The sequence below is a fragment of the Vanacampus margaritifer genome, chromosome 16 (assembly GCF_051991255.1).
Source record: "Vanacampus margaritifer isolate UIUO_Vmar chromosome 16, RoL_Vmar_1.0, whole genome shotgun sequence".
NCBI classification, from domain to species: Eukaryota; Metazoa; Chordata; class Actinopteri; order Syngnathiformes; family Syngnathidae; genus Vanacampus; species Vanacampus margaritifer.
This window is the reverse complement of record NC_135447.1, coordinates 11,983,094-12,008,195: the sequence shown is the minus strand read 5'-3', so window position 1 is coordinate 12,008,195 and position 25,102 is coordinate 11,983,094. Positions and strand designations below refer to the sequence as shown.

Genomic DNA, 25,102 nt, shown 5'->3' with positions numbered 1-25,102 from the left:
TTTGCTTCCTCAGTTCCACTCAAGTCTTGTTAATAATAGTGTTTGGGTTTGTTACTTTCTCCCCATTATTTTCAACTTGAAGCATTTTTGATTCTTCCAAGTACCCTTTTGTCCTTTTATTTTGACAATGAACTTTTTTTTAAAAATTAATTTATTTTTTATCCTGAGCTGCTTCGTTACCTTGTTTCCTTGCGCTTGGGTTCACAACACATAACCTGAAATGATCATTTTCCTTAAATAACCCAAACATTAAAGGATTTAACCAAATTGCTTTGACACTGGATGGTTGATCAATGGATTTTGTCTTCTGAAAATACATCCAAACTTGTTCCACAATTGTTCACTAATGTTGTTTTTCCTATGCAAGGCTAGGTTAGGCCTCGATGAACAAGACAAATTGAAATGTGAATCTCTGCAATTGTGTGACAAATGACTGACTTTATGGGTGAGAGGCAACATTTTTTCTCCACACGGGACTTCAAAACATCCTAGTTTATTATCGATTCATTGCATGTATTTGGACACAATAATGCAAACAAAAGGGGCGTAAGGAAGGTGATGTCCAGATTTTGCAAAATAAATGTGTATGCATTATAATACAATATACTGTAATTCTTTAAAAGCTTATTTATTGATACCTTTTTGTCATTTTAAGTTGGTTTAGCAGCACAGTCAAGTGCCACCGGCTGCAGCTTCAACCAAAGATAGCTTTCAGGCGAGGGCGGGGCCTGTCGCTCATTTCCTAATACGGGCATACTACTACAGCAAAGCGAGTGCACATTTCAAAGGAGCTCTTTTATATCTTTATATGAATAATGTCTTAAATAATATGGCTCGCCTCTCATTTATCGCCGTTTGAAAGTGTTCTGGCTCCGGTCACTGAATTGAAAAGTACATTCCTCGTGACGTCACTTTGTTTATACACACCCACCTCCGCCGCCTCCCAAGCGGATCAAAAGCACATGCACGGAGCTACAGGGAGAGATATTTCATCAGCAAGCAAACTCGACTCCTCTCTGCTTTATCCAGCTTGTCTGCACTTTTAATTCAAGCGGCGTTCAAGGTAATAAATGTTCTCTTTGCAAAAACGTGGCTCCGACATTTGGGAAACTCTCCTTATTTTGGCGGTCACCCGAGACGACTGACGCAATCCTCCTCGACGCTTTCTCCCCATAACTGGCGCCCGTATTGTTTGAAATAGTTTGTTTATTGCTATGGTTATTAAAATAGAACAATAAGTGTTAACGTTTACTTTTTCCAGTTTTAGTCACCGTTACGGCGTCCGCCTCGCTGCCATTTACCATTTTGAGCGGGCAATCAGCTGACGTCACAGTCTTTGAAAAAGCCTTATAAACGCGAGTATTATTTATTTATTTTAATACTGGAAGAATTCTGTGTGTGATATTGTCTTTAAACGTACGGTTCGTGTACGCTATTTTAGTGTTGTGTTTCCATTCATTGTTTTGGTACAACACGCACCACGCACGGTTACTACTAAGGCGTGGAATTACGGTGATGCTACTTCACAGACGCCTCTTACTTTTGGATTTCACATAGGATCGACTATTTAAATCGCGCCGTGGTGTGTAATAATAGTAACGTGCCAGTCAGTTAGCTCTAGCAACACTACTTGTTGATGAAAGTATAATAAACTTGGACTCAAACTATTGTTTTGTCACAAACATCAAGGCGTTTTCCGAATACGAATTTAGGAAATTCCGTCGCTTTGTGTGACAGTGAAAGCAACATAAGCAACCAGAGTCGGAGGGAGCCACGTAGCTAGCTGCTATTTCTGTCCGCGACAGACGCTTCAAACCTGCCCAGTGGCCTGTTAAATAGCGTAAGTAAAGCTTTTTTTAAACGCTCGAACAATTTAGTTTGCCATTTATCCGATTATCAGGAACAAATTCTATGCCGTACAAGTGACTCATCCTTCCAGTAGTGTTGCCATGTTCTTGGGCAGACACCACGCGTGTGTTGCATCAGCCGCGATGTTGGTCCTCAAAAGTCTAGTAGTTACTAGTAGGGAAATTTGAGTCAAATTGATGGTTTTTTTTTTCGTCATTAACAACAATTGCCACCACTCAGTCAGGTGTCTCCATGGGGAGGAAGTGATGGGACTTGACCTCTTTGATGTTGTAGCCAACATAATTACGTGGAAGATTACACTACACGGATGCCAATAAATCTACCAGTCAGTCACTACAGTCAGTGGATGTTTAATTCGAATTTTGTGACTGAACGTCCATGTTTGGAAATGAAGGCAAATACATAGGAGGTTGTGTGCCCATGAATGATTCATTGTATTGCAATGAACAGGGGTTTGGACAAGGTGTGTTCTGTAGACAAGTACAGTACAAATATTATAAGTTGGTTGAAAGTAGGAAATGGTTTGTTCATTGAAGGCGTTTAAAAAAAAAAATGTGTTAGTGAGGCACGTTTGTACTTTCATCTAATGACTGATGTAATTGAAGATGAAGTTGTACAGGAACTTCTTGTAGCGGGTTTTGCAAGAGGAAGAATGCGCACCACACCTCCTGAGTGTCCAGGAAGTGTTTTTTTTTGGGGTGTTGATGATCATCCAGCAGCCATTTTACGTTTTGATTTTGGGATTCGCTAATCCGTTTAAAGGGTCATCTCTCAGATGCCGTTGATGACTCATTGGCTGGATGAATAAATACTCGATCTCTTTCACTTCAGTTAATATTTAGTCTGCAGTTCGGCTGTTGTAGTATTGCAGATAAGATTGCGGCTCAATTTTGAAGTGCAAGTGCGTAATAAATCTTTTTTTTCCTACGAGAAGGCCAGATCAAGCATGTAAAAGAAGCAATGTGCAATTCTGCTGTCGTCATTCCTGTACGACTCACAGCTTATCACGTCTACATTTGCGTCTAGAGTACATTGTGGAGATTTTGCGAAATGACGAGATGAGAGTTATGTCTCTTCTAGGCTCTTTACAAAACTGACTTGGTACACGGCGAGCTACTCTCTTTCAACTCTCTCATATCAAGCCTGTCAACTCCCTCTCCTTGCTGAAAGGTTCCTGGTGACTGGCCGGCTCTCAAATGCGGAGTACAAGGTCTCATGGTCTTCCTAAGAACGAGACGTTGATGTATTTCCGTAAAAGCAGCACAACATGCATCTCGAGATATTTCCCCCGCCAACCGGTACATCCTTGGTGGAAGCTAGCAGTAAGAACAACATGCGGGGGGTATACTGTGCTTGAGTTCTTGGTTTATGCGTACTGTCAATAATTTGGAACCGTACTTGTGCCGCGACTGGTGACGTTCACAAGATGCCAAGGAAGTAAGAATGGACAAGAACTCCAATTGAGAAACGGACAAGTTAACGGCAATTGTACTGACATTTTGTAAACATTTATTTAGGTATACTTTCTTTTTTTTGCGATGTCAAAATTTGTGCGTTAATTTTGAGTTAATTTAAAGTCACAAATTTTAACGCAGGATTAATTGGAAAGACTGTACTGGGGGAATTCTTGTCGCAATGCACGTGGATACGTGGAGAAATTTACAAGTTACTCCATTTTAAAAAGGAGATAGCTCTTAATATGGGAAAAAAATGCACAGAGCCGTAACTTTTAGCAATTATGCCATCTCGTGGCAGAAAAATGACTTAACACAAATCAAGATCGTTTTTTACAGTACAGTACATCTTTTTAATTTTAACTCAAGTTTATGAATTATTATGAAATTACTGCACCAATGATTAAAATATGCAACCGTAACCTTTTTTCCACAAGAGTATGAAAACTTAAAATATTCTACATTGGAATTATTATTATTTTTTTTACATTTTATTGTACATTTCAAACAAACATTACATTTGCGATTAATCGTGAGTTAACAATTGAAGTCATGGGATTAATTACGATTAAAGAATTTAATCGCCTGACATCCTTACTGCAATTGTAATTATAGCATTATTTCTATTATCATCACCATAATGAAATGCGCAAGGTAGAACGTGAAGAGAGATTGCGGAGATTTTGAGACTCTCATATGGGAATGTACACAAAGTGGAGGTGCAAGATTTTCAAAGAGCGATTTGATTGTCAGAAGAAGTGAATTTGTTTTAGCTCGCTTTGTTTCCACTCTTCTTTTTCTGGGTCATCGCTCGTGGGAAAATGAAGAGCTTCTCGCTTTTGTCACATTCCATCTCCTGGCGAGCGCACCATTTTCCTTTTTTTCTTTTTTGGCAGCAGCGCCCCACGTCCATCCGGGCGACTTAAAGGGTCGCCCGGTTCGGTCTCGGCGGTCAAGCGGGCCGCACGTACGCAAGTTCAAAAGGCGAGCGCACCCTTATGCAAACAGGCCGAGCCTTTATGATAAGCAATAGCGTCCCTACACATACAAACATACATTGTGGCTCAAAGCGTGGGCTGGGGTAGCGTGTGTGTGTGTGTGTGTGTGTGTGTGTGTGTGTGTGTGTGAGTGTGTGTGCACACCCAACCGTGTTCTAATCCACCTTCCAGGGTTATGCAAGGTCACATTAGCGCTTTTCATTGGCTGTTTAGTCTTGTGGGCGACTGAACACGGTGTTCTTTTTGTGCTGGCGTTTTTGGATTACACCGATTCCGTAGTAACAAAAAGGCGCCATCCAATCATCGACTAGTACAGTGTTTCCAAAACTTTTATTGAGAAAAGTCACCTATTTTGAAATCAGGAAAAAAAAAAAAATCACTATCTTGTAAATTCTGAGATCTGAAATATTGACCATGACTTATTCTGTTGTGCGAATGACAACAGCTTTAATGGAAGTGCATTTTATTGTACTGCCGGTTGCTAAACGTTGCTGGCATAGATAGGAAGACCAAAGATATAGATGTAAAAATTATTTCCCAAATTTGGTCATTTCCTGTGGCACCCGTGAGGAGCCGCAATGGCACACTGGTTGTAGTTTTTTTCCCCAAGATTTTTTGGGCCTAATTTGTTCTAACCTACAAGCTACATTCAAATGCGAAAAAAAAAAAAAAAAGAGCTTGCTTGATAATCAATGAAGTTTTATTTGTTTAGTCTGCCCTACCCCCCCCCCATTTCCCCCCCCCCCCCCCCACAACCCGTTTTGGGCCCTGACTAAGTTCAGCAAAACCCTTCATGAGAGGAAGCATCTATGGCTGCCTGTAAATAACGATTATTTTAATAATCAATTATTCAGCTGATTTATTTTGTCGATTCATTGATTTAAAAAAATATGTAATTTCTGTCAAGAGGACATTTAAATTTGACGGTGCAGATTTTTTTGATTTGAATTCAACACAGTGCTAATCTGCCTGTATTCATGGAGGACTGCAAAAATCTGAAAATATTTCCTGTTGAGAAGCGGAAATTGGGAGGATTTGAATTTAAAAAAAGGTATTTAAAAATTAATGATCAAAATTGACTATTTGATAATCAATTTGTTGTCCATTAATTGTTGCACCTCTAGAAGCAGAGGGAGAAAATCTTCAATTTTATTTTTAAAAAAAAAAGAAAAAAAATCCAGAATAATTACAGTAACTATTTGTATGAAAAACGGTTTGCAGTCCGTAACTATCAAAAAATGGAATGAAAAGCAGTACAGTACTGTATTTACGATAGAAATGACAGATTTTTAAGCCAGTGTGCCAATGAGCTCATTGTTTTCTGTTCAGCACCGTGAAGCAATATTAATTACATCAATTAGAAAATGTAGGTCACATAAATAAGACACCGTCTTTGGCACTTTGCGCATCTTCTTGTGCTGCCCAAAGACATTGTTGCGCTACATCGTAAACCAAAGATTTTAATTTTGATTAATTTTAATTTTAAAATAACTAATCAATTTTGTTTCATCCAAAAGGAACTTGCATTTAATTATAGTGTTTCAAATAATTTTATTTGTCCGAATATTTTATATAGTTTAAACGTTTTCATGATCGTCCTAATCGTGATTTCGATTCTTACCAAAATTACCGTGATTAATATTTTCTTCTTTTCTCTTCTTTTCTTCTTCTGCTCTCTGCTGTCATGTTTGCCAATAATGCAGACATAAACATGGGTTGTGTTTTTTTTTCTTTTCTGGTTGTGTTGTGATCGAAGACTGAGACAAGAAAGACGCACGATAGACACAATTCTTGTTGATTCCGGAACTGCGCACTGGTTATAATTAGGTTAAGTTGTTTGTTTCTTTTCCACATAATCCTCTTAGAGTTCACGGCAGCTGTTGCTAGATTGTAAAAAAAAAAAAAAAGGTGCTGTTTACACGCAAGAAAGTTTTCCTTCCTTAAATGCTTTTTGATGTTATTTTGAGGAAGATACCACTCGGCTGCAGGTAGTGCGTTGTTGCTCGCGTCGCAAATGTTGGCAAATGGCGGCACATTCCTAAAGCCACACCTTGGTACGAGCGGCCCCGGTCTATGCGAGGCCCGCGCCAAAATTACAAAAGCACAAGGAAAAGATTAGCCGCTCAGATGGGGCCCAACCTTTTCACGCTAGGCAAAATAGTCTCATGTTGATTTGTGTCCTAACCCGGCGACAGCAGCAGCTTAGTGACAGCCTCAAATTGGACCGAGTTTCTGTTGTGTGTGTGTGCGTGTCGTTTATTATCATGTAGTAAGAGTACTTGGCAGGATACAAGAACCTGAGCGCTCTTTTGATTGGTTGGGTGCATTGTTTTCATACTTGAAATGGAATTTGACCTTTTTGTACCGAAACATTTGTGATGATTCGTGTCCGGTTTGCCGCGAGACCAAAATTAGATTTGAGATTATTTGCAGCGGGGAATTATTGTTTATCCACCGAGACTTCAGGATGAACAAACGTTTGTCGTGGCTTTTTTTTTTTACAAGCGTGTTCCTCTAACCACGGAGCTGAATGTGTTGCAAGAGCCTGATGATCAAATCAATCATTTGAATAACTGACAGACTGTCGGATGAACTTTTGACGACATTTCCTTACTTTGCGTGCCCTCCATTTTGAACGTGGGCCTTATCTACAAAATACTACACTGCCTTTTATGACAACTAGTGGGTGAAAGTGACCTTTGACTTGTGAAAGTGATACGAATTAATGATTGAGCATATCTTGAACACCATTGAACCATTTTTATTTAATTAACTCTTTGACTGCCAAAAACGTTAAATAACGTTTAGTAAAATCCTATGGCGGAGTGCCAAAGACGTTAAAATACGTTTTTTTTTTCCAAAACAGGTGAAACTAACCATTTTCTATTGTTGATTACTGAAAAACGGAATAAGGTAGAAACAAACTTTTTTTTCTGATGAAAGATGAGAGTCCAACACATAATTTTCTGTGGACCTTGAAAGATCAGTCAAAAATGCTTAAATCGGCTGGCACCCACGGCATCCCTTTTCTGAAAACGTCTGGCAGTCAAAGAGTTAAAAACGGCACAAATATTGTCACTGATCATGTTCTTTTAGCCGACTACATAATTCGGAGTCAGTTTGCAAGTTGAAATTGAAATGATGCACACCTGTAACCATCTCTTTAACGAAGAAGTGTAGCGACCATACCTGACTTGTTTTAAAGAGCTCGTCGTAAAAAAACAAAATGCTATGGAACTGTCGGTGTTCATCTTTATTCATCCAATACTTATCAATTATAAGACATAGTTAAGACCCATTTGAATGCCAATAAAGTAATTCATTTACTGAGGAGCACCGTTGAATAAATTTTGACACCTCTTGCATCATATTTTCGAGGCATGAGGACGTGTTTGCAGCAAAGGGCTCAAAAATGCAGAAGCCAAACAAAGCTTGGAATGACACGTGTCGTCATACGCAGGCGGAACATACCAGAGCGGGTCGTTAACTTGCCGTCCGCTCATTGCACACACAAGTGGGCCGTGCCCCTGCGTCAGCCCACGTCAACGCCGTGTTGGCATATCAGGTGACGGGCGAGCCCACCCCACCCATATTGTCAACAGAACGACGCGGCGGCATCCGCCATGCTCTTGTTTTTGTTTTATTTTTATGCAGGCGTCCGTCACACTTGATTGTAGGGACACAATCCAAGGACGCTTTTATTTATTATTTTTTCTAAATGTGACCCGGTTAGCAATGGTGATAGCCACCTGAAATACTATCAAACTGTTCTCAGGGTTCATGCGAGTGAAGGGATCTGTTTTAAGAAGGGGCTTTATTTGTGTATTCATCCACATTCTCCCCGGGCTGCTACTTGGCCTCGTCCAGCTGCTGTTTTTCTTGTCCTCTGTTGATATTAGCTTGCAGATATGAAACCGCGCGTTCCCCACACAGCCTGCGGCGTTCCCATACCTTGTCCTGCGCATCTCCGGCTTACTGAGACAACAAAACGCTCCCAATAGAGAAGACCCTTGCCTTCTTGTTGTTGTTGTTTTTTTTTCTTCTCATCCAAAATCAGTCAAGGTTATTTGTCAAGGCGGAATTTAATTTAAAGATGGGAGAGCGCCGGGAGCTCTCGCCGGGGTTATGTGCTGACAAGAGGTGGAGGTTTGAATTCCTGGAAGTTACGTAACTGCAACTGGTTATTATTATTATTTTTTGGCAGGTGCTGAAACACATTCTGAATCCTCTCCAAACTTCCCGAGCAGCTCGGGAGAATTTTCCCATTCAAATTGTAGACAAAGAGATTCAAAAAATTTTTTATTTTTTTTTTATCGTAATTAATTGCATGACTTCAATAGTTAACTCGTGATTAATTGCAAATCCGTTCTCAATGGGGCTGCTCGATTATGGGGGGAAATGATAATAACGATTTTTTTGTTTTTTGGTACAAAACAAGAAAATGTTTACACATTTAAAAAAATATTAAGACCAATTAAAAAAAATAGAAACACTGTAATTATGTAAGTTCCTTTTGGACCAAATAGAATTTATAATAAAAAAAATTCTATATGTTGGCAAAAAGCATGTGCACTGTGCAATAGGACGATTATGTCGAAAATGTTTACATGTAAAAAATATTAAGACAAATTAAAGTAGCTAATTCAAAAAAAATGTGTATTAATCTTTTTTACGATTATGCTGATATTGTAATTGTGGAGTGTAATTGAAATTATAATAGAATTTTGATTAATTGCACAGCCCAAGTTCTAATTCTTAATGTACAATAAAACATTTTTTTCTACGTTTTCGTACTCTCGTTAATAGAAATATGGCTGCATCTTTTAGTCTTTGTTACACTAATTTCGTACTAACTCATTGAGTTAAAATTCAAAAGATGTACTGTACTGTCAAAAAACGAGTGTGATATTGGTTTGTGTTGTCATTTTTCTGCCACTAGACGTCATCATTCCATTTGTAAGACGTAACAGCTCGGTGCATTTTTCTTTTCATAGTACGAGCCATCTAATCTTTAATATGAAGTAACTTGTGAAATCCTGCACATTTTTCAAATTGTAAAATACAACTTGACCCCAGTCTCCACAAACATATGCACTATTATTCAATTTATTACTACCAAATTTGGGCGTGGACGCGTCTGTCCCAGTACAGGCTTTCCAAATTAACTCTTTGACTGCCAGACGTTTTCAGAAAAGGGATGCCGTGGGTGCCAGCCGATTTAAGCATTTTTGACTGATCTTTCAAGGTCCACAGAAAATTATGTGTTTGGACTATGGAAACACACATACTACCAAATGAAAGATTGGACTCTCATCTTTCATCAGAAAAAAAAGTTTGTTTCTACCTTATTCCGTTTTTCAGTAATCAACAATAGAAAATGGTTAGTTTCACCTCTGTTTTGAAAAAAACAAAAACAAACGTCTTTTAACGTCTTTGGCACTCCTCCATAGGATTTTACTAAACGTTATTTAACGTTTTTGGCAGTCAAAGAGTTAAGGTGCAGTCATTACATTGCACGTTAAAAAAAATTTGTGGCGTTAAAGGAAATTTCAATTAACTTGTAATTAACGCACTCATTTTGACACCCCTAATTAAAATATTTAAAAATTCATGTGAGCAATAAATTTCAAGAAAACAGTTTAACAACAATTTATGGGTAAAAGAGATTTTAATGAAGCGATATCAGGCTCGAAAAAGACAATTAACTTGATATCAATTATTCACATTTTTTAAAACCCAGCCCTAACAAAAAGTGACCACTTCTCCTGACTAAAAAAAAAAAGAAGAAGAAGAAAGTGTAAATGAGGGTAACTAGGCAAGGACCTGTTGTGGGATGGAATGTCGTTAAAGTGCACGTCGCCACGACAACGGCTTTCCGCTGGAATGGAAAGGCCCCGATAATCCGCTCTGCCCGCTGCCAAGCGCACACAAACTTTGCCACTTGCCGAATAGTGAACTTTGGTTTTTTTTCTTCTTGCCTCCTCACAGGCTGCCAAATAGCGTGACCGCACCTCATCCGCGCCAACTCGCCCACGCCGACGGACCAATCATCCACCGGCTCGCCTCGGCCATCTGCGCAAACTCCCGTCAATCCAGAGGGATCCCGTTTCGGCAGCCAACATGGCCGGCAAGCTGTCCCAATTCTGCACCAAGCTGCTCCGTCGCCGCACGCTGGACTTCTCCAACGAGGAGACGCGTTTCGCCCGCTGCCTGTCCACCCTGGACCTCATCGCCTTGGGGGTGGGCTCCACGCTGGGCGCCGGCGTCTACGTGCTGGCCGGCGAGGTGGCCCGCGAGAAGGCCGGGCCCGCCATCGTCCTCTGCTTCCTCATCGCCGCGCTCTCCTCCATGTTGGCGGGCCTGTGCTACGCCGAGTTCGGCGCCCGCGTGCCCAAGACGGGCTCGGCGTACCTCTACAGCTACGTGACGGTCGGGGAGATCTGGGCGTTCATCACCGGCTGGAATCTCATCCTTTCTTACGTCATTGGTAAGTTGGCAAACGTCAACACGTAAGAGGTGGGAGGCCCCGCCTCTTAAAGGCACACCAAACTCGGTTGGAAGTTTTTTTTCCCTTTCAATTCAATGGGTTTAAAAAAATCTAATAATCAATATCGAATCGATTTTCCTTATAAACCCATGAGTCGATAATTTAAATATTTTTCCCATCATTTTTTTTTTTAAATATAATTTTAAAGGCCGAATTTTTTTTTTGTTTTATGTTTTTCTTGAAATGTGCTGTTCACATGAATTTAAAAGTATTTTCTTACATTTATGTAAGACCTGATCAGAATCTTTTAAATTTACATTTACAATTATTAAATTATAAAAATATTTTCATCTCATCCTTGCTGATGCCAATGTTTAATTATAACACAAAATCATTTAACCAGTTACTTAGTTTGTAATTAAATTTTTGTGGAGTTTTGGACTGAAGTGAAATGAATCGAATCGGAAAAAAATCGAAATCGAATCAAACTGGGGCTGGTCGATATGGCCCAAAAAATAAAATCGCAATTTTTTATTTTCCGGTCATTCAGGACGATTACGATTTTAAATTAAAAGTAAGCCTGTGCTTCTGCTATGCTAAAGCCTTAAATAAAGGAGTACTCAAGGCAGGAAAAAGCTCTCGGATTTTTCCGACTTGACCTGTAGCGGTCAATTAATGCAAAATAACCATTTCAGCCTTTAGTTTCTGACCGGAAAGCGGCCACAAGAGCAGGACCGATACCTGTATCGATATTCATCGCAAGTACCGCTACCAGGTATCGGTACACGCCCATCCCTAATTTTTAAAATACTCTGCTTCCTTTCCAAAATCAAAACAAATAAAACTCACTGAATAAAAAAAAAGTATCTAATAAATAAAATTTCAATACGACGCCATATTTTCGATACATTTTATGTTTGCCATTTGTTGACGTTGTTGTTGTGGTTTGTTTAGGTACTGCAAGTGTGGCGCGCGCATGGAGCTCCACTTTTGACAACCTGGTGGAGCAGAAGATCTCGGTCTTCTTCAAAGCCGCCATGACCATGAAGGTGCCCGGCAACGTGTTGGCCGAGTACCCGGACCTGTTTGCGCTCATTCTGGTGCTCCTGCTCACAGGTGAGCCTCAAGCGTCAAATCTGACCTAACAACTTCCTTATTTGGTAACGCAACATTAATACTGTATCGTCGACTTGACTGCCACACACACACACAAGCTGCTCCGAATAAACTATATTATATAACGGGATAGAAAATCCTTTGTCATTCTAACATTGTCAACCAAAAACAACATTCGTCAGCGAAAAGCAGCTGAACACGTCAAACGACCTTTAAGCAGGAAAACTGCATGGACGGGTGAGTAAAATGTGGTCTGGTGAGCAAAACCACAGGCCACAACTGATTATTTCAGTCATGCATTAATCTTTCGATTTCGATTTTTTTCGATTAATCAAAAATGTTCAAATTTCCATCCCTTTTTTTCCTTTGCCAATGCACAATCATAATTATGATTGTTACTACAGAAATCGAAAAATATTTACATGGGATGGGTGTGTATCGATGGCAGGTATCGGTATTAGGTCTGCGAGATGGCCTAATTTCAAGGTATCGGACTCGTGACGGCCCTCTTGTGGCCATTTTACAATCAGGAACTAGAAATTTGAAATTGAAAAATTGACGGAAATTTTTTTCTTTTTTTTTATTTGCAGAAATCCTAAAAGTTTTTGTAAAGTGGTTTCAAACAACTGCTTTCACTATCAAATATTTTAGAATCGATTAATCTATTGATTATTCAATTGATTAATCGACTAATCAGATTCATTTTAATTTTGCATTAAAGTGTATTGAAAAGCATTTTTTTCCCGATTACTGTTTATTAACCAGTGATTGGTGTTTACTTTGTACTTCATATTTGTATAGTCAAGTGATAAAAAAATAAATAAAAAAAGTGGGGTGGGGGAGCGGTGATATGTTACCAGTTTGTCGATTAATTATGATATAATCGATTACATGTCGATTAATCGATTCACTTTGACAGCTCTATTTGGAACATCCCTAATGTTTATTTACTGTTAATGAGCTGAAACTCTGATCATTTGACTAATTTTCAAACAATATCTAAGCCATTTATCCACAATCAAAAACAATCATTAATTTGATGATTGATTAGTTGTCGATTAACCAATTGATCGCCTCAACGATATCCAAGCCATTTATCCACGGTCAAAAACAATCATTAATTTGATGATTGATTAGTTGTCGATTAACCAATTAATCGCTTGCACCCGTGCGCCGCCAGGACTGCTGGCCTTCGGCGTGAGCGAGTCGGCGCTGGTCAACAAGATCTTCACGGCCATCAACCTGGTGGTGCTGGGCTTCGTCATCATCTCGGGTTTCGTCAAGGGCGACACCAGCAACTGGAACCTCACGCTGGACAACTACACGGCGTTCCTCAACCAAAGCAACAGCAGCAAGTCAGTAGCGCCCGCGCTAAACTTGCACGTCTGCTTTGTGGCGTTTGATTGTGAATCCAACTGTGCTTTTTTTCCTCCTCTGTGTCATCTAGTGTGGAGAAACAATTTGGGACCGGCGGTTTTGCCCCATTTGGTCTCCCCGGCGTCCTGTCTGGCGCCGCCACCTGCTTCTACGCTTTTGTTGGCTTTGACTGCATCGCCACCACAAGTATGTGCGCCGTCCGCCGTAAGAATCGGGTAGTAACTGCTGAACCTATTTTGACCTATGTTGCCACCCAATACAGCAGCACTGAAGGGCTGTCATGAACAGTCTTTGAGATGAATCCAGTCTTAGCGTAATTGGAAACTGCTCATAATAAAGTTGTCAAACTCATCTTTGACGTCTAGAGCCGTCAACGGCACTGATAAGTTCAAATTTGATGACGTTATTTGCCGTGATGAGCACAGGTGCAAAAAAAAAAAAAGCTTTATTAGGGCCCTATTGTTCCCGAAGGAATCCTTATTATTTGTTCTTATAGTTCTCCGCAAACTATCCCATTTTTGAGAGATTAAACATGAAACGAAAACTCGCCAAACTTGCATGGCGAAGAATTTGATATTTTAACTCTTTGACTGCCAAAAACGTTAAATAACGTTTAGTAAAATCCTATGGAGGAGTGCCAAAGACGTTAAAAGACGGGGTTTTTTCAAAACAGAGGTGAAACTAACCATTTTCTATTGTTGATTACTGAAAAACGGAATAAGGTAGAAACAAACTTTTTTTTCTGATGAAAGATGAGAGTCCAATCTTTCATTTGGTAGTATGTGTGTTTCCATAGTCCAAACACATAATTTTCTGTGGACCTTGAAAGATCAGTCAAAAATGCTTAAATCAGCTGGCACCCACGGCATCCCTTTTCTGAAAACGTCTGGCAGTCAAAGAGTCGCCATGTATGATAACAGAAAAATGGGTCTGTAGCGCCCCCTACGTAGGTTTTAACGGATCCCTGTCCTGCGGCACCTGTAGCAAGACCTTGATAGCTGTACCTTAAAATGAGCAGAAAGTGAGGTATGACTATTTGAATGTCCAATTTTGGCCCGTTTTTGCATGTTCTGTCTCAAATCGAAAGTTTTCGAGGTCGTGTATGACGGGGGCGGGGCATCACATTTTGAATTTCTAAATTTCTACTTAACTCTTTGACTGCCAGACGTTTTCAGAAAAGGGATGCCGTGGGTGCCAGCTGATTTAAGCATTTTGACTGATCTTTCAAGGTCAACAGAAAATTATGTGTTTGGACTATGGAAACACACATACTACCAAATGAAAGATTGGACTCTCATCTTTCATCAGAAAAAAAAAGTTTGTTTCTACCTTATTCCGTTTTTCAGTAATCAACAATAGAAAATGGTTAGTTTCACCTCTGTTTTGAAAAAAAAACGTCTTTTAACGTCTTTGGCACTCCTCCATAGGATTTTCCTAAACGTGATTTAACGTTTTTGTCAGTCAAAGAGTTAATGAAGCATTCCCGGTTGTACGAATCAGCTAGCGGCACGGAAATTTGGAGGCATATGTAACAGTCCGCGACGCACAAAAAAGTCTCCTGGAGCAATATGCTAAACTGAACAGGAAGTCCGCCATTTTGATATACTTGATGACAGGAATATTTTCGAGATGATGATTTAATAAATAGCCACGCCCCATTCTCAAGATGTCGATGTGTTGTGTGGCGCAGGCGAGGAGGCCAAGAACCCCATGCGCTCCATCCCCATCGGCATCGTGGCCTCGCTGCTCATCTGCTTCTTCGCCTACTTCGGCGTGTCGGCGGCGCTCACCCTGATGATGCCCTACTACCAGCTGAACACTCAGAGCCCCCTGCCCGAGGCCTTCACCTACGTGGGCTGGGCCCCCGCCCGCTACATCGTGGCGGTGGGCTCGCTCTGCGCGCTGTCCACCAGCCTGCTGGGCTCCATGTTCCCCATGCCCCGCGTCATCTACGCCATGGCCGAGGACGGCCTGCTGTTCCGCGCGCTGTCCAGGATGAACGCTCGCACCAAGACGCCGCTGCTGGCCACCATCGTGTCGGGCGTCGTCGCCGGTAAATTGCATCTCCACTGATCAAATGAAAGAAAATAGAAAGTTTACTTCCTTTTAGAGCCTCATCAATGTGTTTTTTTTTTAGGCCAGTGCTAATTCCGATATTTGGCAGGTTCAACTTCCAACAACCAATGAATTGGGACGATTTAATGAAAAAAAATTACGATATTTGGCAGGTTAAACTTCCGACAACCGATTAATTGGGCAATTTAATGAAAAACAAAAGTTACGATATTTGGCAGGTTAAACTTCCGAACCGATTAATTGGGCAATTTAATGAAAAACAAAAGTTACAATATTTGGCAGGTTCAACTTCCAACAACCAATGAATTGGGACGATTTAATTTAAAAAAAAAATTACGATATATGGCAAGTTAAACTTCCGACAACTGATTAATTGGGCAATTTAATGAAAAACAAAAGTTACGATATTTGGCAGGTTAAACTTCCGACAACCGGTGAATTTGACGATTTAATGAAAATAATTTACAATATTTAGCAGGTTCAACTTCTGGCAATCAATTAATTGGACGATTTAATGAAAAAATTACGATATTCGGCAAGTTAAACTTCCGACAACCGATTGGACGATTTAATGAAGAAAAAAAACGATATTTGGCCGTTAAAACGTGCGGCAACTGATAAATTTGACGATTTAATGGGGGGGAAATACGATATTTGGCAGGTTAAAACCTCCGACAACCGATTAATTTGACAATTTAATGAAAAATTACGATATTTGGCAAGTTGAACTTCCCGACAACCGATTGGACGATTTAATTAAAAAAAATTACGAAATTTGGCAGGTTAAGCTTCCAACAACCGATTAATTGGCCAATTTAATGAAAAAAAATTATGATATTTGGCCGTTTAAACTTGCAGCAACTGGTACATTTGACGATTTAATGAAAGAAAAATTACGATATGTTGCAGGTTAAACTTCTGACAACCGATTAATTGGACAATTTAATGAAAAAAAATACGATATTTGGCAGGTAAACTTCTGACAACCGATTAATTGGACGATTTAGTGTGTGTGTGTGTGTGGGGGGGGTATGTTTAAATGACTTCCTTTTTGTTGTAACATTGACAATCAGCCCATTTTGGTTTATTTTAAAAGAGCTAATATTTGCCAAGTAATCGGTCTGGCCCTACTTCCTATTATTGAAATCTAAAAAAAAAGTGTCTTTCTCCACAGCTCTGATGGCCTTTCTGTTTGACCTGGCAGCTCTGGTTGACCTCATGTCCATCGGAACGTTGTTGGCGTATTCGCTGGTGGCCATTTGTGTTCTCATCCTCAGGTAACAAGCGCAGCTGCACTTTTAAGAACAAATAAAAGCATTTATTTGATGTGATAGTTGCGTGTGAAAAGTATTGCTGCTATCAGGGCTGCAACTAACATTTATTTCATTAATTGGTTAATCTGTCAATTAGTTTTTCAAATAATCAATTTGGAAAATAAAAAAGTAAATTAAAAAAAAATGATTTTTTTTTTTGCTTTTTAATGTTATTTAACTCTTTGACTGCCAAAAACGTTAAATAACGTTTAGTAAAATCCTATGGAGGAGTGCCAAAGACGTTAGTTTCAAAACTGAGGTGAAACTAACCGTTTTCTATTGTTGATTACTCAAAAACGGAATAAGGTAGAAACAAACTTTTTTTTCTGATGAAAGATGAGAGTCCAATCTATCATTTGGTAGTACGTGTGTTTCCATAGTCCAAACACATAATTTTCTGTGGACCTTGAAATCTCAGTCAAAATGCTTAAATCGGCTGGCACCCACAGCCATCCCTTTTCTGAAAACGTCTGTCAGTCAAAGAGTTAACATTGGAAAAAAATTGAATGAGCCAGCCAGCCGAATTGAATAAATGTTGATTGTTGATGCTCAAGGTACCAGCCAGGCACGTTGCCGTCATCCAGCCAGACGGAGAAGCTGATGGAGCTGGTGGAAGGCGAGAAACTGGCCGTGAGCGGCGGCGACAGCGGCGACGAGTTCACCGAGAATGAGGAGAGGCCCCTGAGGGAGGCTTTCACCTTCAAGCTGCTCTTCTCCCCCAGCTCAAAAACCCCCACGCACGCCTCCGGCAATATCGTCTACATAACCACCGCCGTCATCTGTAAGTAGAGCGCGGCGCGGCGTAAACGCCGCCACGTCGGCTTGACCATCTTAACCGCGGCGCTCGCTGTTTGTGTGTGCGCGCGCAGCCGTCCTCATCACCGTCCTGTGCATCATCCTGGCCAACTGTCTGCCGAAGTTGCTGGCTGGCGACGGACTCGTGGTGGCGTCTTGCGCCGTTTTGGCTCTGATGTGCGCCGGCTGCCTCATTGTCATCTGCAGGCAGCCCGAGAGCAAAGAGGCGCTGACCTTCAAGGTAGTAATCGATGACTGACATATTTTGTTAGCATTTTAGCTTCGGATTGAAGCAATGTTGACTGTATTATTGCGGCCTCCATTTTAGGTTCCTCTGCTTCCTTGGCTGCCCCTGTTCAGCGTCTTCGTCAATATCTACCTCATGATGCAGCTGGACAAAAGCACGTGGTGTCGCTTCACCGTCTGGATGGTCATTGGTACGTTCGAAACTCGCCGTACTATTTTTAGAAAGCAAATTGTCATTTGTGTTCAAGAATATGTTTTGGTTTCTCGCTCCTCTTGCGTTCAAATATGCCTTGCTGAAAGGCAGAGCCGTCGATAGCCAAGAGTTTAGCCAACATCTGTGATTGGTCAACTGCTGGTCACATGACATGCGGACGCCATCTTGTTACCACGGCTCGGCTGGAAGGGTTATAGCAACTATGCTAACGATGCTTAGCTTGTCAATAGCGTTTAGCATTGCTTGTTAGCTCTCAGCTAAACAAATTCACGTCAAGTCAATCCAAATGTATTTAAATCAAAGCTAATAAAGACCTCAAAAGTGTTTTTATGAATATTTGACCAAATTCAGGCCGTCACCGTGGCCGTTAGCCTACGCTAAGTGGTAACATGCATATCAAGAAATGCATAATCATTTCACTGAAATAATTAAATTCATGCTAGCTTTCAGCTACCCATGATTTCAAACAAGTCACGTTAGCTCAGTGGTTAGAGCAATTGCCTTCCACCATGGAGTCCTTGGGTTCAAACCCCGCTTGGATCACATTTGATTGAGTACTTTAGTGATTTATCTTTCCATTTGCTTCATAGGCACATGCATTCAAATCTTAGCATTCAGCTAATAAATAGCATTCCGTCTAGTTTTGGTAATAATTGAAATCACGATTAAGACAGTCATTTATTTTTTGGTACAAAACAAGAACAATTATTAAGATAAATACAATTATTTGGAACACTATAATTATGCAAGTTCCTTTTGGATGAAACAAAATTGATTACATTAGTTATTTAAAAAAAATAATAATAATAATTTAAAGTGCAAATGTATACATTTAATATATATATTTAATATTTTAATTTCAAATTTATAATTTTTTATATTTTTGAAATAAGTATTAATTATCCTTTTTTTTTGCCGATTATGCTGATTTTGTAATTGTGGAGTGTAATAATTGAAATTTTTATTGAATTTTGATTAATTGCACAGCCCTAGCTGTCACTATTGAGTCACTATTTTTATGATCAATTATTCTATTCCATCGATTAATCGGATACAATTTTATTTTCCATTTAAATGTATCACAAATGTTTCCATGATTACTGTTTAATAACCAATTCATTTTCTTTTGGTATTGTTTAGGGATCATTGAGGCAATATCCCACAAAAGTAGTTTTCGATTCATTTGATAATCGGTTACTTGTCGATTCATTTTGACATATCTCATTTGAAGCCACTTGTTGCGATGTGAATCAAGTCACTCGTACCTTGAGGCGCCACAGTGCTCGCGGGCCACTCGTATCTCGAGGCGCCACAAAACTTGGCTCCCTGACGCTTTTGTCTCCCCGCAGGCTTCGCCATCTACTTCTTGTACGGCCTGAAGAACAGCAGCGCCAACCGCTCGTCCCCGCGCCGATACGAGCCGGCGCTGCAGTCCAAGAGCCCCATTTACAAGGGCGCCCCCGACGACAGCGACGCGGAGGGGGCCAACAGCCCCTGATCGCCGCTCGCGGAGAAAAACGGACGGGGCGGGGGGAGTCGCTTTGGCTGGAGGGCACGCAGACTTTGGAACGAGAAAGGAGAACACAACACATCTTTGACCTCGTTTAACGGAGGTCAATCATAACTTGATGCTTGGGACGCTGTGACACGTGTTCGTGGTTTGTTTTTCATTTGGGCCGCGTAGCCCGCTCTCACGCCAGATGCTCCTCTTCCTCCCTCGTCTCGGTGAGTGGAGATGACGACTCGCGCTTGTGACGGACGCCGCGCAGGGAAACGTCATTTTCTGCTCGCGTCTGATTGGTTGATTGCACCAGCCTGTTGCTTTGTGTCTGCTGTTGTGTTTTCATGTGTGCGTGTTTAAACAGGGTAGTTTTGGACCCAAGTGCTTTAAGGTCAATCATGGCGAACTATCCGTGTTGATGTCAGCTACACGACACCTCAAAGAGTTTTTTTTTTTTCCTTTTGCTGACTATTGCATAATGGACCCAAGGTCAAACTTGACTCTTCATCAATTGATGTTACAACCAAACTTGAATTTTTTGTTGACATTCAGTGTACAGTTGGACCCTCCCAAGTTGTGACTCTGGTTGACTTTCAAGTTCCAGCATCAAATACTGTACATTTGTTACCAGGGAGGGACAATTGGAAGCACTTGTTAAATTTCAGTGCTCAAGGTCGGTTAATGAAAAAAGAACCGGCGACAATAGTGGAACCTCCCAAGTTGTGACGGCAGTTGACTTTGAAATCGTTGAAACGTCAAATCGGTCGATAGTCGCAATCAAACTTGAACTTTTCGTTGACATTCACAGTACAGTGGAACCTCTCAAGTTGTTCTCATGTCAAAACTCATTCATGACAAATGGACCGGCAACAATACCTTTTGTTGACTTTGGTGGAACCTCAGACGTTTTGTTACATTTTTTTTTTCTCTCAAAGAAATTCAATTCATGGCAAGCAAACAGGTGACAACACTCAAGTGTACTAACGTCAGAATTTGTGATAATGTTTCATGTCTGGTTTTATTCAAATGTTAAATGAATTTATTTGTTCTGGGCTCATTGTAGCTCTACAATCCATGTTTTAAGTAACAAATGTTGATATTTTATGATAAGTAAAAGGCATCTCTAGACATGTCATGTGAGCAAACAGACATTTGATTGCTATTGTTGTAGTTAACAAGCACTGTAATGAATTATAGCATACATATTATTGACAATTCCTATCTTACGTCACAAGTCAAAATGGTCGCCAACTCTGTGACAGGAAGCTTTGCGCTCATTGGGAAGCAGTGAACTTTGGATCTTTGCAATTTATGTAATTTTATGTTTTTTGGGCCACGGAAGCCAGCTTGATGCTGCTTCTGTAGTTAAATTATCTCCACCATGTGTACCGCCACCTACCGTGAGAGTATTAAGATAGACCAGTAGCAGATGTGATCGGGCTGCCAGATTGTATCGGGGTCGCCTACATATGACGTCACGCAACAAGATTGGCTGAAAATTGTCCGTTTACAATTAAGTTATTTGAGACGTCAAAACATTGGAAAGAAAATATTAAGATGTCATTTAAATAAAATGTATGGACTAAAATTGTAAAAACATGAATAAACCTAAGAATATAAAAGCAGGATTAAGATTGAAGAAATAATAAAACATTTTGAAGCGTCTTCGCGCTTGCCGGTGACGTCAGTACAGTACAGCGCTAAAATGTGCGGTTTATTTTTGTAACTATTCACAAAGCACAATACATCTGTTAGGAACACATTAACAATCAAAACTGATATTTGTCACATCTCAGGCAATCTGTCTATTCAATCTATTCAATATATATTTCTTTTATAGTCTTATGATTATTTACGTTTTTACAATTTCAGTTCGTACATTTTGTAGCGTAACGTGTTCGTTGGTCGACCCCGATACGATCTGGCAGTCCGATCACATCTGCTACCGACACCGCATCTGTGGTTCAAAGACAGGCAAGACACGGGAGCTAGCAGGCGCTAGCTTTATGTTGACAAATCGTCGCCGGGAAAGCCATTCAATCAAATGACAGTGATGACCGTATTCACCGGAGGACTTAATTACTTCAAATAACAAGTACCAAAGAGTTAAGTGCGAGATGTCAGTCATCCCGTTTGATTATGGGTGAGCTAGCCTGCACGTCCGAATAAAGCCCGTCCGTGTTTTATCATCCTGTCTCTAATCAGCCGCAGTTTTACCATTTCAACAGCATGTTAGCAATCTAAGCAGCTGAACTTGTCACCGGGTGTGGGGGGAAAAAAAGTTTTGTCGCGCTTGACGTCACGTGTATCGGAACCAACGCTAAATGCATATTCACTATCGCATTTCAAGCACAGTTTTAACAACCTTATGAAATTAGCAAGTCTTATTTATTCAATCTGGTCACATTCTGTTAGCAAGTCTTATTTATTCAATCTGGTCACATTCTGTTGATGCAGTTTTAACAACCTTATGAAATTAGCAAGTCTTATTTATTCAATCTGGTCACATTCTGTTAGCAAGTCTTATTTATTCAATCTGGTCACATTCTGTTGATGAAAAATATTTCAAAGGGGTGCCCAAAGTCAATTTATATTGGACTTGTTTTCTTTTCATATCTGCTGCAATAAAAAACAAATAATCATAATGCTACATCAGAAACAACATCTGCATTCTGCACATAAAACAATATGGCCGAAGAATTTGACCCTCGACTTGGCAACCTTGACATAATTTGGCCCTCAGCGACAATTAACTGAGCTAAAGTCTCTCCGTTGTTGGACTTTATGGGGTTCCACTCCGGTTCCAGTTGTTACATTTTCTCTCTCTCTCCATCTACTCAAAATGAAGTGCAGATGTGAGGGTCTCTCGACGAGCAAATTGACTAACCAGTGACATGTGTAGGAAGCCATTTGTAAAAGTAGCACTTCATGACTTTCTTATGGTGGCAGCCATTTTGTTGTTTTAGTTTTATTTTGAAACTTGGCAGCTTTGTTAAGATGTCATCTTTCTCTTCTGTAGAGCGGTCCTTATTTAAACGTGTACATTAGTTGTGCTGGAGATGACTTGATTGAAATTCTCAATCAGTTGATAGTCATGTTTTTACACTAGGGGTGGGCAACCTGTTTATACATTTATATTTATCACCCGCCATGTATTAGTAAATCAGATCAAAATCACTGAAATTAAATGGACACAAATAACGGTGGATATGTAGTTGTGATACTACGAGTTTATGGTAGTATTGTAACTGTTTGTTGTGTAATATGACTATTAAATTGCAATGTTTTTCCAATGTGACCTTATGTTTGTAAAATTGCTTCTTTGTTTTTCTTTTTTCCTGGACACTGACTTTAATCATGTAAATTTATGATTTTTTTCCATGACATTTTTCTATGAAAAATATTGTGACTTTTTGGGGATAAATTTGACTTATTACTTTTATTCTTGTAAGATTCTATTTTTTTTCTGGTACTGGAATTTTTCTGGTAATATTCTGGCCTATTCTCCTAAAATTCTGACCTTTTTCCTTGCAAAACTCATATGTTTTTTTCTCAAATTTTCTTCTCATACATTGTATGTGCTTGTTGGATTATATTTTGTGAATGTAGGCCTTCATAAGTAAAACGGCCCGTGAGTTAAAGGTTTGCCCACCCCTGCTGTTTTAGGTAGTGATGTATATTAGCATGTACAGATTTTGGCGACTTGTTGTTGTTTTACTTTTGCAAATGAGGTAATCGTCCTTTCTGACCAAAATTAACTACTTCTGCTCACCTTCTCAAACTAAGAACGACCTTTTAAGAGTTGTCATGTATTTTTTTTTGCAAATGAGGTAATCGTCCTTTCTGACCAAAATTAACTACTTCTGCTCACCTTCTCAAACTAAGAACGACCTTTTAAGAGTTGTCATGTAAATTTAAAAAATGTCCCCCTGCGTATAACTTATGTGCTTTACTGTATATTGTACAGTATTTGTGTAAAAGTGTATTTGTAAAATGCTGTAAATGAGAGCCCCAATTAGCCACCCACCGCAAGTACACGCGATACTGCTGAATTCATGTGGAGGGTGGGTGAACATTTTTGTTGGAAATCAATAAGCAGTGCCTGAAAAGAATCATCATCTCTTGGACGGGAAAGCACCAAGGCTGGTTGAGAATTTTTCCGAGGAAAAATGTCAAAATCTTGTAATGACGCCACACGTGCGCTTATCATGACGTTACATCCAGCCCTCGTGCCTTTCTAAACAATTCCTCCATCGATGGTCTGTTTTATTCATTCTGTCTTTGGTTTTCTAAAGTGTACATATAGCTGTCAAGTATAAATAAACCAGGCTGTACTTTTTTTTTTAATAAAAAAAAAAATAATGAAGCCACATGAGTGTTCTGTCATTGGTGTCAAGCGGGGCATTTACATTAATTAATCAGGCGTCATTTGAGCGTGTCTGCCAAATTGACACTTTTGTTTGGACTTGTCACACAGTTTCAGTGTCGCCTTTGACTTGTTTGTCCAACAAACACAAAACACATTGGCTACATTTATGTTATTTAACTACTGTATTGAAACAAATACCAACGTATGTTTAGGGATTTGAGTGAATGCGCCCTCTAGTGGCCGCACACACTCAATGACACCTCCAAAGCCTTTTGGGTATTTCCCCTTATTTATTTTGTGTGATTACGCATATGTTATTCCTATACTTCAAACTTCCCACTTTTTTGGCATCTATCTACTTCCACATAATTCATCCGATTCTCCTCATCCCAATTTTAACATATTCAAAAAATTCACGACATTCTAGGGTGTATTTAAGCACAATTCCTGATTTTGTACCCTATTTTCCCCCCATTCGTTCTTAAAGGGAGATTCAGTGTCCACGTCACACTTTTGCCGGAAGTGCGTGGCGGTGAAAAGACAGTATTGGGACGCGGCTAACAATAACCGGAAACATTATTGCTTTGTGTTTTACGGAAGTCCGTAGTATCTAGTCAATTAGTTTTTAGTGCTGTTTTTTATGTAATCGTATTTGCTTTTATTTTGAAGTTATAGTTTCCTCAGCAGCTTTACTTCCTGTCCTGGTTTTCCCTCGTTATTCTCATTGTCTCCAGCCGTCTTGTTTCCTGCCACGTCCTGAGCTAGACCATCATAGTAAGCATTGCCTTGTTGCATGTCCAAGTATCCATGCTTTTTTGTTAATGTTGCTAAAGTCAGTTTTTACCTCCAGCCTTTTGCTGTGAATTTTAGTTGCTATTTTTTTCCTAGTTATTACCAACTTTACTGAGTTTCTAAATTGTTACTTTTCTTGCATTGTTTTTGAGTCCAGCCTTTCTGTGAATTTTGGTTGATACTTTCAAATCACTATTGATCGTTGAATAAATCACTCTTTTTGGTACTTGTGACTAGAGCTTTTGGCTACTGTGTCGCACCCTTGTCAATTTTATTCATTCCAATAACTTCCTCATGTTACTATACTGTACATTATACTTGTAAAATTGTGCTCTAATTCCTGAAATCGGAAATCCTCATAATCCTGTAACACACGTTTTGTGCTGTGCATGAAATTGGTACTTTTTCTGGCATGTTTATGACTTATTGTCAAATGGCAGTTTCTTTTTCATAATACACGATGATGTCCCTTGAAAAAGTATTAATTTCTCCCCC

General features: G+C 39.8%; 1 protein-coding gene across 2 annotated transcripts; it reads left to right on the top strand.

Moving 5' to 3' along the window:
- Positions 1 to 858: 858 nt before the first annotated feature.
- Positions 859 to 23,816, top strand: slc7a3a (solute carrier family 7 member 3a). Of its 2 annotated transcripts, none has more exons than XM_077547536.1 (11): positions 859 to 1,063; positions 10,310 to 10,808; positions 11,763 to 11,924; positions 13,105 to 13,279; positions 13,372 to 13,487; positions 14,992 to 15,354; positions 16,552 to 16,654; positions 17,245 to 17,471; positions 17,560 to 17,726; positions 17,814 to 17,922; positions 19,295 to 23,816. In XM_077547536.1, exons 2-11 carry the CDS (start codon positions 10,442 to 10,444, stop codon positions 19,441 to 19,443), a joined length of 1,938 nt encoding a protein of 645 aa, XP_077403662.1. In that variant the 5' UTR covers positions 859 to 1,063; positions 10,310 to 10,441; the 3' UTR covers positions 19,444 to 23,816. The 2 variants fall into 2 exon arrangements, with proteins under 2 accessions (XP_077403662.1, XP_077403663.1); XM_077547537.1 differs by lacking the exon at positions 859 to 1,063 and adding an exon at positions 1,722 to 1,840.
- The last annotated feature ends 1,286 nt before the right edge of the window (positions 23,817 to 25,102 follow it).

Coding starts and splice junctions, on each gene's coding strand:
- slc7a3a (XM_077547536.1), top strand. CDS start 10,442: ATGGCCGGCAAGCTGTCCCAATTCTGCACCAAGCTGCTCCGTCGCCGC. Junction 15,355..16,551: donor CGTGTCGGGCGTCGTCGCCG/GTAAATTGCATC, acceptor CTTTCTCCACAG/CTCTGATGGCCTTTCTGTTT. Junction 17,923..19,294: donor CACCGTCTGGATGGTCATTG/GTACGTTCGAAA, acceptor GTCTCCCCGCAG/GCTTCGCCATCTACTTCTTG.